Below are 16,672 nucleotides of genomic sequence, written 5' to 3'. Positions count from 1 at the left end.
CGCCGCTTCGTCCCCCGGTTCGCCGCCTCCCGCTTCATCCCCCGGTTCGCCGCTTCATCCCCCGGTTCGCCGCCTCCCGCTTCATCCCCCGGTTCGCCGCTTCATCCCCCGGTTTGCCGCTTCATCCCCCGGTTTGCCGCTTCATCCCCCGGTTTGCCGCTTCATCCCCCGGTTCGCCACCTCCCGCTTCATCCCCCGGTTCGCCACCTCCCGCTTCATCCCCCGGTTCGCTCCTTCATCTCCCAGTTCGCTCCTTCATCCCCCGGTTCGCCGCTTCATCCCCCGGTTCGCCGCTTCATCCCCCGGTTCGCCGCTCGCCGCTTCATCCCCCGGTTCGCCGCTTCATCCCCCGGTTCGCCGCTTCATCCCCCGGTTCGCCGCTCGCCGCTTCATCCCCCGGTTCGCCGCTTCATCCCCCGGTTCGCCGCTTCATCCCCCGGTTCGCCGCTCGCCGCTTCATCCCCCGGTTCGCCGCCCGCCGCTTCATCCCCCGGTTCGCCGCTTCATCCCCCGGTTCGCCGCTTTGCCGCTCAAGTTTAAATAATTGATGTTTTGAAGCGAAGTGGCGCCAGGACAGCCTGTCAGGGTGGAGGTGACGGAGCGCAGCAGGGCTCCGCCCCCCAGAACAGCTGGCATGATGCCAAGGCGAGCAGGACCCAGCAGGACCCAGCAGGACCCAGCGGGACCCAGCGGGACCCAGCGGGACCCAGCAGGACCCAGCAGGACCCAGCGGGACATCACCCCAACATGGAAGATCGCCCTGACAGTCCAGACTCAATCCAGCAGAACCCCCCCCCTGCGGTCCAGGTCCTGGTCCTGGTCCTGGTCTGTGACCTCTGTTCCTCCTGGCAGGACTGCAGCTCTCCTCTCTCCGGTTCTACCAAGACCTCCATCCACTTCCCGTCTGGGTCCCCGGGTTCTGCCGGGACCGTGTGGATGGACCAGAACATGATGGTACGTTTTCCTCAGGACCGGGACCGGTCCCCCGCTGGACCGGGCCTGGTCCCTTCGCTGGACCGGTCCAGACACCCCTGGACTGAGACCTGTGTGTCTTCATATCCTCAGCCCAGCCCCGTTTTCCATCAGGAGGACCGGGACCGGGACCATGGAGAGGCTCTGGAGGACCGGGACCGTGGAGAGGCTCTGGAGGACCGGGACCGTGGAGAGGCTCTGGAGGACCGGGACCGTGGAGAAGCTCTGGAGGACCGGGACCGTGGAGAGGCTCTGGAGGACCGGGACCGTGGGGAGGCTCTGGAGGACCGGGACCGTGGAGAGGCTCTGGAGGACCGGGACCGTGGAGAGGCTCTGGAGGACCGGGACCGGGACCCGCAGAACATCCACTACTACTGGGGCGTCCCGTTCTGCCCTGCAGGGCTGGACCCAGACGTCTACACCCAGGTGGGGACTGGATCTGGTTCAGCTATGATCTGGACCTGCTGTCAGCTCACTGTGTGTGTGTGTGTGTGTGTGTGTGTGTGTGTGTGTGCGTGCGCAGGTGATCCTGGCTCAGCTGGAGGTCCAGGAGAAGTGTCTGAAGCAGGCTCAGAGGCGTCTCCTCATTAAAGCCCCCTGGGGGGCGCCGGTCCTGCCCCGGCTGCAGGTACAGCCTGCTAGCCTCTGCTAGCCTCTGCTAGCTTCTGCTATCTCCTGTTAGCTCCTGTAGCCTCTGTTAGCTTCTGCTAGCCTCTGCTAGCTCCTGTTAGCTCATGTAGTCTCTGTTAGCTCCTGTAGCCTCTGTTAGCTTCTGCTAGCTTCTGCTAGCCTCTGTTAGCTTCTGTTGGCATCTGTTGGTATCTGTTAGCCTCTGTTAGCTTCTGTTAGCCTCTGTTAGCTTCTGTTAGCCTCTGTTAGCTTCTGTTGGCATCTGTTGGTATCTGCTAGCCTCTGTTAGCTTCTGTTAGCCTCTGTTAGCTTCTGTTGGCATCTGTTGGCATCTGTTAGCCTCTGTTAGCTTCTGTTAGCCTCTGTAAGCCTTGTATTTACCTGTGAGCTGTGTGTGGTTGTTTCTGTTAGCCTCAGTTAGCCTCTATTTGCATTGTTTTAGCCTTTCTGTTAGCCTCTTTTAGCCTTGTGCTAGCCTCTGTTTGCATTTTTCCAGCCTTCTGTGAGCCTGTTAGCCTGGAAGCTAACCCTGCTGGTTCTCACCCTGCAGGAGCGTGTTTCTCCGGAGCCTCCTCAGCCTGCTGCCTCCAGGTAGAGCCCCGCCGCCGGCCAGCAGGGGGCAGCAGCAGCTTCATCTCACCTCAAACCTCTGAGCTGCAGTCTGACTGAAGGAATCAGTACTGCTGGTCCAGGAGTTAGCATGCTAACTAGCTAGCCTCGGCCTGGTCCTAGAGTTAGCATGCTAACTAGATAGCCTCGGACTGGTCCTGGAGTTGGCATGCTAACTAGCTAGCCAATGATTAGCTGTTTCAGGTCTAAACCTGTGCTTTTAGCGTGAAGGAGGTGAAAACGGTGGTGCGTGGACCTGCTGAATGTCCGTCGTTGATTCAGGCTGCGAGTGAGGAGTGGACAGCAGCCGGATGGAGGGAGGAGCCTCGAGGAGGACGAGGCGGGTGGAGACGGAGGGGACTCTCAGGTGGAGACGGACTGCGAGGTTTGTCCAGGTGTGCTCCGACTTCCTCTGGTCTCTCAAACGTTGCGCCGCCTCAGCAGTTTGAGTTCTTTTCAAACCAGAACCTGGAAACAAAGAACTTGGTTTCTTCTGTTTGTTCAAACAGAAACTCAGCTGAGCGGCGTTAGCATTCCGGAGCTCGCCATGGACACCGAGGACCAAGACAAGGTGAAGCCTGCGCTCAGCTAATGCTACCACATGCTAACATGGATCATGACAGAGAGCTAGCAGCTGTGATGCTAACATGCTAACACGGATCAGTGTCTCCTCCTCAGCCTGTAGGATCGAGTCCTGAGCTGCACCTTGTTTCCAGAGGCGACTCAGCAGCTGGTGAGGGGGGGCGGCTGGAGGAGGTGGAGGAGCGAGGGGGTCCGGAGGTGGAGGAGGTGGAGGAGCGAGGGGGTCCGGAGGTGGAGGAGGTGGAGGAGCGAGGGGGTCCGGAGGTGGAGGAGGTGGAGGAGCTGGAGGCGGAGGAGGCGGTCTCTCCCGTCAGCCGGCCAGCCGTGGACTGTCCTCTGTGTCGGAGGCCGTTCGCCACCGACCGGATCGAGCTGCATGCGGCGTACTGTGACGGGGAGGCGGGGCCAGACCCCCATCTCCATGGTAACCGCTCTGTTTCCACCCGCTGGCCGGAGAACCACGGCGCTCCGGGTCTGACGCTCTCCGCTCTCTGTGCAGTGAAGGTGAAGCTCCGCAGGGCGAGGAGGAGGCCCGCTGCGACCTCTGACCCCGGCCACCCCGACAGGTAGGAGTGTGTGTGTGTGTGTGTGTGTGTGTGTGTGTGAGTGAGAGAGAGTGTGTGTACCTGAACGCCTCGTGTGGCCCGGCTGTGTGTGTGATGGTGTGAAGAGTGTGTGTGTTGTCGGTCCTGGCAGTGATGTGGTGGACCTGCGGGACGACGATGACGGAGACGGAGACGGAGACGGAGACGGAGCGGCGTCCCGGACCAGCCGCTCCCCCATCAGGACCTTCACCCCCATCTCTGAGGCCACCGACTGCCTGCTGGACTTCCGGAGGCAGCGAGCCAAGAAGCCGTCCAGCAGGCGGCGCTGAGAGCGAGGGGGCGGAGCTTCTGCTTCTATGACCAGTGACAGCAGGATGTCTAACTCTGGGGCGGGGTCTCTACATGTGGGCGGGGCCTGATGTTGAGCAGCAGCATCTCCTAAAGAGGAGGAGGTAATGTGCAAGATATGGCCTGCTAGCATCCCGGGCCCTGCTAGCTGCCCTGCTAGCTTCCCTGCTAGCTGCCCTGCTGGCGGCTCTGCTTTAGCGGCCCTGCTAGCTGCCCTGCTAGCTTCCCTGCTAGCTGCCCTGCTAGCTTCCCTGCTAGCTGCCCTGCTAGCGGCTCTGCTTTAGCGGCCCTGCTAGCGACCCTGCTTTAGCAGCCGTGCAAGCGGCTCTGCTAGCGGGCCTGCTTTAGCATTCCTGCTTAGTGGCCCTGCTTTAGCGGCCATGCTAGCGGCCCTGTTTTAGTGGCCGTGTTAGCCGCCCTGATTTAGCGGCCCTGCTAGCCACCCTGCTTCAGCGGCCCTGCTTTAGCGGCCCTGCTAACGGCCAGGCTAGCCGCACTGCTTTAGCGGCCCTGCTAGCGGCCCTGCTTTAGTGTTCCTGCGTAGCATCCCTGCTTTAGTGGCCCTGCTAACGGCCAGGCTAGCCACCCTGCTTTAGCGGCCCTGCTTTAGTGTTCCTGCGTAGCATCCCTGCTTTAGCGGCCCTGCTAACGGCCAGGCTAGCCACCCTGCTTTAGCGGCCCTGCTTTAGTGTTCCTGCGTAGCATCCCTGCTTTAGCGGCCGTGCTAGTGGCTCTGCTTTAGCGTTCCTGCGTGGTGTCCCTGCTAGCCTCCCTGCTTTAGCGGCCCTGCTAGCCGCCCTGCTTTAGCGTCCCTGCTAGCCGCCCTGCTAGCTGCCCTGCTTTAGTGTCCCTGCTAGCCGCTCTGCTTTAGCGTCCCTGCTAGCCGCCCTGCTTTAGCGTCCCTGCTAGCCGCCCTGCTTTAGCGTCCCTGCTAGCCGCCCTGCTTTAGCGTCCCTGCTAGCCGCCCTGCTTTAGCGTCCCTGCTAGCCGCCCTGCTAGCCGCCCTGCTGTTGGCTAACCAGCTTTCTCAATGGGGTTACTTCACCAACTGTCAGATGAAGAAACCTTCATGTCAGGATTTGCCAGAGCTGCTCCTCCTCCGGAGTGCTGTGTGTGTGTGTGTGTGTGTGTGTGTGTGTGTCTGTGTGTGTGTGTGTGTGTGTGTGTGTGTGTGTGTGTGTGTGTGTGTGTGTGTGTGTGTGTGTGTGTGGGAGGAACGTGACTCCGCCTTGTGAAGTTTTACCTGCTGAGATGTTTGAATAAATTGTGAAGTTTTCCACCGACTCGTCTCGTTCCTGCATTTCTAGTCGTGTCCAGTTGCATCATATTGTGTAAAATCGTGAGCGTGTGTAATTTTGTGTGTGTGTGTGCGCGCGCGCGCGTGAGAGAAAGAAAGACAATTTTCGTGCTTTCAAAGTAAAAAACCTTCAGTCCAAAAAGTTTCTTTCAGAATTCTTTTTCTCTTCAGGTTGATTTTTTGTGTCCACGTGTCTGTCTCAGCGTGTCTCCTGGAGTCTCTGTCTGTCTCCTGGTGTCTCTGTCTGTCTCCTGGTGTCTCTGCCGGTCTCAGCCTGTCTCCTGGTGTCTCTGCCGGTCTCAGTCTGTCTCCTGGTGTCTCTGTCTGTCTCCTGGTGTCTCTGCCGGTCTCAGTCTGTCTCCTGGTGTCTCAGCCTGTCTCCTGGTGTCTCTGCCGGTCTCAGTCTGTCTCCTGGTGTCTCAGCCTGTCTCCTGGTGTCTCTGCCGGTCTCAGTCTGTCTCCTGGTGTCTCTGCCGGTCTCAGCCTGTCTCCTGGTGTCTCTGCCAGTCTCAGCCTGTCTCCTGGTGTCTCTGCCGGTCTCAGCCTGTCTCCTGGTGTCTCAGCCTGTCTCCTGGTGTCTCTGCCGGTCTCAGCCTGTCTCCTGGTGTCTCAGCCTGTCTCCTGGTGTCTCTGCCGGTCTCAGCCTGTCTCCTGGTGTCTCTGCCGGTCTCAGCCTGTCTCCTGGTGTCTCAGCCTGTCTCCTGGTGTCTCTGCCGGTCTCAGCCTGTCTCCTGGTGTCTCAGCCTGTCTCCTGGTGTCTCTGCCGGTCTCAGCCTGTCTCCTGGTGTCTCTGCCGGTCTCAGTCTGTCTCCTGGTGTCTCTGTCTGTCTCCTGGTGTCTCTGCCGGTCTCAGTCTGTCTCCTGGTGTCTCTGTCTGTCTCCTGGTGTCTCTGCCGGTCTCAGTCTGTCTCCTGGTGTCTCAGCCTGTCTCCTGGTGTCTCTGCCGGTCTCAGTCTGTCTCCTGGTGTCTCAGCCTGTCTCCTGGTGTCTCTGCCGGTCTCAGTCTGTCTCCTGGTGTCTCTGCCGGTCTCAGCCTGTCTCCTGGTGTCTCTGCCGGTCTCAGCCTGTCTCCTGGTGTCTCTGCCGGTCTCAGCCTGTCTCCTGGTGTCTCAGCCTGTCTCCTGGTGTCTCTGCCGGTCTCAGCCTGTCTCCTGGTGTCTCAGCCTGTCTCCTGGTGTCTCTGCCGGTCTCAGCCTGTCTCCTGGTGTCTCTGCCGGTCTCAGCCTGTCTCCTGGTGTCTCAGCCTGTCTCCTGGTGTCTCTGCCGGTCTCAGCCTGTCTCCTGGTGTCTCAGCCTGTCTCCTGGTGTCTCTGCCGGTCTCAGCCTGTCTCCTGGTGTCTCTGCCGGTCTCAGTCTGTCTCCTGGTGTCTCTGTCTGTCTCCTGGTGTCTCTGCCGGTCTCAGTCTGTCTCCTGGTGTCTCAGCCTGTCTCCTGGTGTCTCTGCCGGTCTCAGCCTGTCTCCTGGTGTCTCTGTCTGTCTCCTGGTGTCTCTGCCGGTCTCAGTCTGTCTCCTGGTGTCTCAGCCTGTCTCCTGGTGTCTCTGCCGGTCTCAGTCTGTCTCCTGGTGTCTCTGTCTGTCTCAGCCTGTCTCCTGGTGTCTCAGCCTGTCTCCTGGTGTCTCTGCCGGTCTGTCTGTCTCCTGGTGTCTCAGCCTGTCTCCTGGTGTCTCCGGTGTTCGGAGGTTGACGTTGCGACACAGGAGGCGTGAAGAGGAGCTGAGGTGAGTTGAGCCGTCAGTCTGCATCAGCCAGGACCAGGACCAGGACCAGGACCAGGACGAGGACGAGGACAGGACCAGGACCGGGACCAGAGGTGAGTGTCTCTGAACCCTCGGCTCCGGTTTCAGAGCCGCAGATCAGAGGAGCCGCCACAGATCGGTTCGTTTGATGTTCTTAAAAGAAGCCGCCTCCCGCGCGCCCGGAGCGACTCCGCGTATCCGGGACCGGGTCGGTGTGTCTGAGACCGGGTCCGCGCGCCCGAAGCGGGTCGGCGCATCTGTATGGAAAGCCAAAAGAGTCACAATTCGCCACTAATCCAACGCGTCTGATCCTTTAGACGCCGGTTTTTAATAAAACGGGCGTAAAAAACGCGCGTTTTTCCGCAGCTGCAGCTGAAGGCGGCGGATCGTCCGGTTATTCATACAACGCCGTAAAAACACGCGTTTTAAACGAGCCAGACGCGCGTTTTTTACGGCGTTTTACAGATGTCAATGAGCTCCTCCTGGTGGGGCAAGGCTCCTGGGGCTCCAAGCGGAAAAGATCCTCGCCCCCCCCCCAACCCCCCACCCCCCCCCCCCACCCCATCCTGCACACCGAATTTTTTTAATTTTTTTTCCACACAATTTTCGGGACATTTGATACGTATTAGAGCTGGGCAACGATTAAATTCCTTCATCGTGAGTAATTGTAATCCTGGAGTTAATCGCGATTAAAACGGCTCATTTGAAGTCTGCCAAGGCCGTTCACAATGTGTGTGTGTTACATAAATAAGAAATAAGTCCTCAAGAACGTTTCTGTTTATTCAATAGACATGAATAATCAGCAGCATCTCAGGAAACCAGCAGGTAATCTGACACAGGTGTTCATGTGTCATCAACCAAGTCAGAAACATGAACCGTGGATCTTCTGATGAGCCACACTTCCTCACACTTCCTCATATCTCCGACCCTCAGACAGAGCAGGCAGGATCACTTCAGTCAGGCCGGATTGTGCCTCATCCTCACCTTTGTTAATCCAGAGTGTGTGTTGAAGGGAAATGTTCTTTGTTTTGTGTGTTTTCAGTGGCTGAAGAAGGCCCAGCGGGAGAAACGGTGCTCCGGCAAAACACGTCCTTTAAGTTCGATTTTCATTTTTTTTCATATTTGCGCTCCTGGGTTCAGTGTGTGCCTTACACCAGCCTTCTCCTCCTGATTTTTCTGATAATTGGGCCGAGTTCAATATGACAGGTAATGAGGGATGGACCGTGTTTCCCCGCTAAAAGCGCCAGTGTGTTTTTGACGCTCAGCAGGAGGCGGTGTGACTCCCGGTGCAGGACAGGTTCGTCTTGTTCCCCCACAGCGATATTCAGCCAGGCTGGGCCAGGCACCATCCACACTGAACGATATCAGAGTGAGCTGCAGAGCCTGCATGTAGCCCAGCTCCCAGACCCAACTCTGAACAGCTGATTAACGGCGACATTTTATTTCTGGCGCGATAAGAGTGTCGCGGTAACGCAGCACGTTACCGCGGTAACGTGCTGCGTTACAGCACGTTACCGCGGTAACGGCCCAGCTATAATATGTTTACTGAAACTTAGAGAACCCCAAACCTCTTCTATTAGACCCAGGGACCAACAGAAGTCCCTGACAGCCCTGGCTGATCAATAACTACATTATTCAGTAAAGCTTGCGGCTGCCTGATTGACGCAGACAGCGCTGCCGTGCGGGGCCCCCCGAGGGGGTTTGCTACGTCGTCGTTTCATAATTGCATCAAAAATGCCGATTGTTGTCGTTTCTGTGCAGTACATGTAGCACTTGGGGTACCCGGTCTCTCAGGGGCCTCCTTGTGGGGGCCCCTAAAAGCCGGGGCCCCAGGCAGATGCCTGGTTTACCTGCTGGCATGCCCCGCCTCTGGCTCCGCCCTCTGAGAAACAGCCAATAAGTTCAGTGTTTCTGAAGCCAAGGTGAGCTTCTTCACCAGGAAGTCAAGAACTAGAACTTGAGCCCAGCTGGACTTGATTGGTTCTGCTTTGACGAGTCCAGAGGTCCCTGAGACAGTGGGACTGAGGCGGAAGCGTTTCCATGGAAACCAACGACCATGACGTGGAACCGAGAGCGTTCTGATTGGTTCCCAGTTCCAACAAACTACAGACATGTCTGGAACGTAGACCCGGTTCCATGACTGGAACGTAGACCCGGGGTCTGTGACTCGCAGGACTGATGGTGCTGGGGGGGCGGGGGAGGGGGTACTGCAGGGGGTCTGGGGTCTGGGGTCTGGGGTCTGGCAGTTCCGGCTGCAGACTGACTGTCAGTTGAGTTTGTTGTTTCTCTGTTCAGATGAGCAACGCTGACGATTCCAAGACGGCCAGAATGAACGGCGAGACGGCGACGCTGCACGTGGACGGGATCCCCGAAGACCTGCTGGGACAGGTCCTGAAAACGACTCACTCAGCTTCAACAGAACACGGTAGAAACGAGTCTTTTGAAGACAGAAGTCCTGCTGGAGACATCATGGCCGCCAGCCGCCTTCAGCATTAGCATAGCTAGCAGGGTTCAGGGTGAGCGCTGTCAGACCTGTTAACGTGGTGACTGTGGTTAGCGCTGCTAGCGTGGTTAGCGCTGCTGATAGCGTGGTTAGCGCTGCTGTTAGCGTGGTTAGTAGGGGTGGGACAAGACACAAATTCCACGAGACGAGATGTCTCACGAGATTGAGTCCACGAGATGGAGACGAGACGGGGGGGTTGGTGCCGAGCGGTGCGGCGCTCACATGCAGCGTCGGAGCGGCGCAGAGCGGTGCTCACACGGAACACGCCCGTTGTACGGCCACGCCCCCCCCTGTACACTGCGCCCGAGGCGGCTGCCTGGTTCGCCAGCCCCATTCAGACCACGGCCACAGACGACGCCATGACTGCATTTGCACTTCCTGCCACTAGGTGTGCTGTTTGCACGTTCAACCTTATTTTACACAGACACCACAGAAGAAGGGCTGCAGGCTCTCTGCATGTTGTTAGCAGCAAGACGTGGTCACATGTTCACTGATGCGATGCATCGTTTTTCCAGTAAAAGAGAAGAACTGAACCATCGTTTCTGCACATTTTCTTTACGTCGTAATAATTAAACTGTATGACGAGTAGTTCCTGGACTCAAAAGACCAAGATGCCTTGCGGATAGAACATGGCAGAGCAGTATTTGTCCCTTTCGACCAGGTTTTTAAATAAGAATATGAGCATATTCGGGTTTTTGTACGTGTTTATATGGCTGTGCGCCGTGTAATGTGTTATTCCGTCAATGTTTCAGTTAATAAAGAGTTACTGCCTGCATGTAAACCGACTCAATATCGTTCAACGCATGGACGAGAAATCTCGCGGCATTTCGATCTCGTGAGATCTCGTGACACGAGATCCCGTCCCATCCCTAGTGGTTATTGCTGCTAGAGCGGTTAGCGCTGCTGCTAGCGGGGTTAGCGCTGCTGATAGCGCGGTTAGCGCTGCTGTTAGCGTGGTTAGCGCTGCTGATAGTGCGGTTAGCGCTGCTGTTAGCACGGTTAGCGCTGCTGCTAGAGCAGTTAGCACTGCTGATAGCGGGGTTAGCGCTGCTAGCGTGGTTAGCGCTGCTGCTAGCGTGGTTAGCGCTGCTGCTAGCGTGGTTAGCGCTGCTGATAGCGGGGTTAGCGCTGCTGTTAGCGGGGTTAGCGCTGATAGCGTCATGCCGGGGAACAGGTTCTCGGCAGACTGGTCCACATTCCTCTGCTGCTTCAGGAGGTTTTGTTCGGTTTGACGCGTGAAGAATGGAAACTATTCCGTCTCTTTGAAGTGGAGCTGGACTGACGGAGACGGAGACAGAGACGGAGACGACGTCCAGGCCCGGAGCTCAGGACTTTTTCTGGAGTCTTTTTGTTTGTTTCATTTCTTCATCTGTAAATGTCCCGCTGCAGCGAGGAAGGGTCCAGCAGTCGTTAGCATTCGCTTGTTAGAAAGATTTTGCTGTCCAGGTTCGTCAACAAACCAGGACTGTGCCTCAGCTGGACCAGAGGAACCAGAGGAACCAGAGGAACCAGAGGAACCAGAGGAACCAGAGGAACCCCGAAGGAGAAACACAGAAAGATCAGAGACAGCGGTCAAATGACATCAAGTGAAATGAAGGTTCGATACTGAGAAACACAACAGGAGAGGCAGAACGTCAACAACTAGAATAAGGAAGCACTGACAGAACCAGCAGAACCAGCAGAACCAGCAGAACCAGCAGAACCCCAGCAGAACCTCAGCAGAACCCCAGCAGAACCTCAGCAGAACCTCAGCAGAACCAGCAGAACCTCAGCAGAACCAGCAGAACCTCAGCAGAACCCCAGCAGAACCTCAGCAGAACCTCAGCAGAACCAGCAGAACCTCAGCAGAACCTCAGCAGAACCTCAGCAGAACCAGCAGAACCTCAGCAGAACCCCAGCAGAACCTCAGCAGAACCCCAGCAGAACCTCAGCAGAACCTCAGCAGAACCTCGGCAGAACCAGCAGAACCTCAGCAGAACCTCAGCAGAACCTCAGCAGAACCAGCAGAACCTCAGCAGAACCTCAGCAGAACCTCAGCAGAACCAGCAGAACCAGCAGAACCTCAGCAGAACCTCAGCAGAACCAGCAGAACCTCAGCAGAACCTCAGCAGAACCAGCAGAACCTCAGCAGAACCAGCAGAACCTCAGCAGAACCAGCAGAACCAGCAGAACCTCAGCAGAACCTCAGCAGAACCAGCAGAACCTCAGCAGAACCTCAGCAGAACCAGCAGAACCTCAGCAGAACCTCAGCAGAACCTCAGCAGAACCAGCAGAACCTCAGCAGAACCTCAGCAGAACCTCGGCAGAACCAGCAGAACCAGCAGAACCTCGGCAGAACCAGCAGAACCTCAGCAGAACCTCAGCAGAACCTCAGCAGAACCAGCAGAACCTCAGCAGAACCAGCAGAACCAGCAGAACCTCAGCAGAACCAGCAGAACCTCAGCAGAACCTCAGCAGAACCTCAGCAGAACCTCAGCAGAACCAGCAGAACCTCAGCAGAACCTCAGCAGAACCTCAGCAGAACCTCGGCAGCATGACGACACCTGCAGGGAGCGGAGCCGGGTCTGAGGAGGGCCAGCAGGGCCGGAGACGCAGTCCTTCAGAGGTCATCGGGGTCACGGCCCGGGGGGGACTGCTCCTCAGTCTGCTGGTTCTGGTCTGCAGAGTTCTGTAACGCCTGCCAGACGGCAGGAGTCTGAAGAGGGTCTGAGCAGGGTGTGAAGGGTCAGAGGTCACCAGCCCTCTTCCTGACCCTGGAGAGATCCGGGCCCTGGATGGAGGGCCCTGGGGGGTGCCTGTCCTGTTTGGAGGCCGAACCAAACCAGACCGTGCTGAGGAGCAGAGGACAGGACCAGGACCGGCAGCTCCCGGGGCAGGGTCTACTTCCTGACCCGGCAGGAAGTAGACCCTCTGCTGGGCCTTTCTCCTCACAGCGTCTCTGTGGGGGGTCCGGGGGGTCCACTTCAGGTCCCGGGAGACTGCAGAACCCAGGAACCTGAAGGGGTCCACCTGCACTGTGTTGCTGGGGGGGGGGGGGGGGGGTCGTCTCCACAGTCTGCAGAGGGTTCAGGTCCAGGTGGTTCTCCTGCACCGCCGGACCAGCTGCTCCACCTCCTGCCTGCCTGGCCCCGCCCCCGAGACCACCAGGGGTCAGGAGCTTCACAGTGGGGGGGCTGAGGTGCAGAGGGAGAAGAGCAGTGGGGAGAGGACACAGCCCTGGGGGGCGCCAGTACTGATGGACCGGGTTCTGGATGTGATGTGATGTGATGTGATGGGGGGGGGGGGGGGGGGGGGGGGGTCTCCTGTAGCCTGTGATGTCCTGCAGACTGGGGGGGGGGGGGGGGGTTCCAGAGTGACGCTGATCGTTGGCTGAGAGTTTGGGGGGGGGGCTGCGGTCCGGAGCTCCTCTTACAGACAGCCTGTCTCTGGCCTGCTGGTCCTGGTCCTGGTCCACATCCTGGTCCTGGTCTGTTGGGGTTCTAGGGGTTCTAGTGGACCTGGACGTCTGTCTGTGTGTGTGTGTGTGTGTGTGTGTGTCTGTGTGTGTATGTGTGTGTGTGTATGTGTGTGTGTGTGTGTGTGTGTGTGTATGTGTGTGTGTGTATGTGTGTGTGTGTGTGTGTGTGTGTGTGTGTGTGTGTGTGTGTCAGCCATCTGGGTTTGTGCCGAGTGAAGAAGCACTGTTCCAACATGTCCCAGGTATTCAGGAGTTCTTTCACAATAAGATGACTGTGCAGGGTGTGTCACTACACACACACACACACAGACAGACACAGACAGACACAGACACACACACACACACACACACACACACACAGACAGACACACACACACACACACACACAGACAGACACAGACAGACACAGACAGACACACACACACACACACACACACACAGACACACACACACACACACACACACACACACACACACACACACACACACACACACAGTCACAGTGTGCTGCAGTGTACCAGCCACTGACCAGATAAAGAGCTGTGAGGTCACGTGTTCGAACCCCCTCTGAAGCACTGACACCCAGGTGTGTGTGTGTGTGTGTGTGTGTGTGTGTGTGTGTCTGTCTGTGTGTGTGTGTGTGTGTGTGTGCTCAGGTCCAGCAGCTGCTGCAGCCGTTCCGTCTGTCTCTCGGAACCCTGCGGAACGTCGGCGTCCGTCTGAGGAGAGACCTGATCCGAGGTTTAGGAAAACATTCCCACCACCGGGCCGCCGTCAAGATGCTGCCCAGCTTCGTCCGCGCCACGCCCGACGGGACCGGTGAGAACCGCTAGAACCCCGACCCGCTAGAACCCTGACGGGACCGGTGAGAACCGCTAGAACCCCGACGGGACCGGTGAGAACCGCTAGAACCCCGACGGGACCGGTGAGAACCGCTAGAACCCTGACCCGCTAGAACCCCGACGGAACCGGTGAGAACCGCTAGAACCCCGACCCGCTAGAACCCTGACGGGACCGGTGAGAACCGCTAGAACCCTGACCCGCTAGAACCCTGACGGGACCGGTGAGAACCGCTAGAACCCCGACCCGCTAGAACCCTGACGGGACCGGTGAGAACCGCTAGAACCCCGACGGAACCGGTGAGAACCGCTAGAACCCTGACCCGCTAGAACCCCGACGGAACCGGTGAGAACCGCTAGAACCCCGACCCGCTAGAACCCTGACGGGACCGGTGAGAACCGCTAGAACCCCGACCCGCTAGAACCCTGACGGAACCGGTGAGAACCGCTAGAACCCCGACGGGACCAGTGAGAACCGCTAGAACCCTGACGGAACTGGTGAGAACCGCTAGAACCCTGACGGGACCGGTGAGAACCGCTAGAACCCCGACGGGACCGGTGAGAACCGCTAGAACCCCGACCCGCTAGAACCCTGACGGGACCGGTGGGATCAGGAACAGAGAACGGATGAAGTCGGCTCCACCTCCATGTTCTCCTGCAGAGAAAGGCGACTTCCTGGCTCTGGATCTGGGTGGAACCAACTTCCGTGTTCTCCATGTCCGAGTGGAGGACGAGCAGCAGAAGGTTCTGAAGATGGACAGTCAGATCTGCAGCGTCCCGCAGAACGTCATGCTGGGAACCGGAGAACAGGTGAGAGAGAGACAGAGACAGAGAGGCAGAGAGAGAGAGACAGAGAGGCAGAGAGAGAGAGACAGAGAGGCAGAGAGAGAGAGAGAGAGACAGAGACAGACAGAGAGAGAGAGGTTGATTTTAAAACACCCTTTCTTCACATGTCAAACCCGTCTCCAGTCCCAGCAGCGTCCTCCTGTCCAGCAGCTGTCCAGGCAGGTCTCTCATCAGGCTCAGACTCCTCCATCGTCTGAAGCCTCCTTCAGGCTCAGCAGAGTCTTCTCCATGAGAGAGAGTCATGGGAACTCCTCCTTTTCCGTCTGTTCTTTCAGCTCTTCTCTCGCTCTCTGCAGCAGCTTCTCCAGCCTGTATTCCTCCGCTCCGTCAGCTCCGTCAGCTCCGTCAGCTCCGTCAGCTCCGTCAGCTCCGTCAGCTCCGTCATGCTTCATGCTGACTGGACCAAAACTCACCGAGTCCTCCAGGTCTGAGCAGTCCTCCTCCACCTGCACACCTTCTTTAGTCTTGGTTTTTTCCAAGAATCTCTTCATTGCTGTTTTCCCATAAACTCCTCCTGGACCTCCTCGGCCCAAAAGTCCCAGTGATGATCTCCACCCTCCTCCAGAGAGTCCCTGCTCCCTCCTCCACCCTCCTCCAGAGAGTCCCTGCTCCCTCCTCCACCCTCCTCCAGAGAGTCCCTGCTCCCTCCTCCACCCTCCTCCAGAGAGTCCCTGCCTCCCTCCTCCACCCTCCTCCTCCACCCTCCCTCCTCCACCCTCCTCCAGAGAGTCCCTGCTCCCTCCTCCACCCTCCCTCCTCCACCCTCCCTCCTCCACCCTCCTCCAGAGAGTCCCTGCTCCCTCCTCCACCCTCCCTCCTCCACCCTCCCTCCTCCACCCTCCCTCCTCCACCCTCCTCCAGAGAGTCTCTGCTCCCTCCTCCACCCTCCCTCCTCCACCCTCTTCAGCTGAGCTCTGATCAGTCTCAGTCTCCTGGGAACTCACCAACTTCCTCTTATTCGACTTGACCCTCTTTCCTTTAGCTCCGCCCACTTCTTTCTGTTTCCTCTTATCTGGCAGCTCCATCCTGCTGCTCCCCTCCTCCTCCATCTCCACCTCCACCCTCACTCCATCGGTCACAGTTTGCTCCGCCTCCTCCTGGCCTCCAGTCAGAACTCCACCTTCCTGAGAGTCCAGACCAGCAGCTCCACCCACAGGACCCTCCTGAGAGAGAGAGAGGCTCCACCTCTGCTCCACCTCCACCAGTCTGCTCTCCATCTTTGTCTTCCCCTCCTCCACCTCCTTCTTCTGCTCCAGTCCTCTCTCCACGCTTCCTGTTCACCTCCTCCCGTCGTCCTCCTCCTCCACCTCTTTCCTCTCCGTCACCTCCTCCACCGCTCTCCTCTCCCTCTTCACCACCTCCTCCTCCGTCACCTCCTCCAGCAGCGTCCCCCTCAGGACAGGTCCTCCTCAGGTGTCCCTCCTGTCCTCCTGAAGCGTCTCATGTTGTCCGTGGTGGAGGACAGGGTGTAGTCCGTCCCTCCATGGTGAGGTGGAGGACAGGGTGTAGTCTGCATGGTGTGGTGGAGGACAGGGTGTAGTCTGTCCCTCCATGGTGAGGTGGAGGACAGGGTGCAGTCCGTCCCTCCATGCTGTGGTGGAGGACAGGGTGTAGTCTGCATGGTGTGGTGGAGGACAGGGTGTAGTCCGTCCCTCCATGGTGCGGTGGAGGACAGGGTGCAGTCCGTCCCTCCATGCTGTGGTGGAGGACAGGGTGTAGTCCGTCCCTCCATGGCGTGGTGGAGGACAGGGTGTAGTCCGTCCCTCCATGCTGTGGTGGAGGACAGGGTGTAGTCCGTCCCTCCATGGTGTGGTGGAGGACAGGGTGTAGTCCGTCCCTCCATGGTGTGGTGGAGGACAGGGTGTCGTCCGTCCCTCCATGGTGTGGTGGAGGACAGGGTGTCGTCCGTCCCTCCATGGTGTGGTGGAGGACAGGGTGTAGTCTGCATGGTGTGGTGGAGGACAGGGTGTAGTCCGTCCCTCCATGGCGTGGTGGAGGACAGGGTGTAGTCCGTCCCTCCATGGCGTGGTGGAGGACAGGGTGCAGTCCGTCCCTCCATGGTGTGGTGGAGGACAGGGTGTCGTCCGTCCCTCCATGGTGTGGTGGAGGACAGGGTGTCGTCCGTCCCTCCATGGTGTGGTGGAGGACAGGGTGTAGTCCGTCCCTCCATGCTGTGGTGGAGGACAGGGTGTAGTCCGTCCCTCCATGGTGTGGTGGAGGACAGGGTGTAGTCCGTCCCTCCATGGTGTGGTGGAGGACAGGGTGTCGTCCGTCCCTCCATGGTGTGGTGGAGGACAGGGTGTCGT

General features: G+C 58.4%; 2 protein-coding genes across 8 annotated transcripts in view; both read left to right on the top strand.

Moving 5' to 3' along the window:
- Positions 1–4,656, top strand: part of uimc1 (ubiquitin interaction motif containing 1) — a 35,608-nt gene extending 30,952 nt beyond the window's left edge. For 5 of the 7 annotated variants that reach the window (XM_030086631.1, XM_030086629.1, XM_030086632.1 and 2 more), the window contains 9 exons: positions 853–954; positions 1,066–1,398; positions 1,496–1,600; positions 2,153–2,193; positions 2,494–2,606; positions 2,721–2,782; positions 2,890–3,217; positions 3,293–3,359; positions 3,464–4,656. In XM_030086631.1, coding sequence (XP_029942491.1) covers positions 853–954; positions 1,066–1,398; positions 1,496–1,600; positions 2,153–2,193; positions 2,494–2,606; positions 2,721–2,782; positions 2,890–3,217; positions 3,293–3,359; positions 3,464–3,698 — 1,386 coding nt within the window. In that variant the 3' untranslated portion in view covers positions 3,699–4,656. The remainder of the gene's footprint in view (positions 1–852; positions 955–1,065; positions 1,399–1,495; positions 1,601–2,152; positions 2,194–2,493; positions 2,607–2,720; positions 2,783–2,889; positions 3,218–3,292; positions 3,360–3,463) is intronic. The other 2 variants (XM_030086627.1, XM_030086628.1) reach the window with 2 other exon arrangements.
- Positions 4,657–6,686: 2,030 nt separating this feature from the next.
- LOC115384379 (hexokinase-2-like) lies at positions 6,687–14,797 on the top strand. Its single transcript, XM_030086625.1, has 5 exons — positions 6,687–6,795; positions 9,017–9,109; positions 13,338–13,500; positions 14,182–14,330; positions 14,663–14,797. Exons 2-5 carry the CDS (start codon positions 9,017–9,019, stop codon positions 14,795–14,797), a joined length of 540 nt encoding a protein of 179 aa, XP_029942485.1. The 5' UTR covers positions 6,687–6,795.
- Positions 14,798–16,672: the final 1,875 nt, after the last annotated feature.

This window comes from Salarias fasciatus, unplaced genomic scaffold (assembly GCF_902148845.1).
Source record: "Salarias fasciatus unplaced genomic scaffold, fSalaFa1.1, whole genome shotgun sequence".
NCBI lineage: Eukaryota > Metazoa > Chordata > Actinopteri > Blenniiformes > Blenniidae > Salarias > Salarias fasciatus.
The sequence above is the reverse complement of the archived record's forward strand: the minus strand, read 5'-3'. Positions and strand labels throughout refer to the sequence as shown.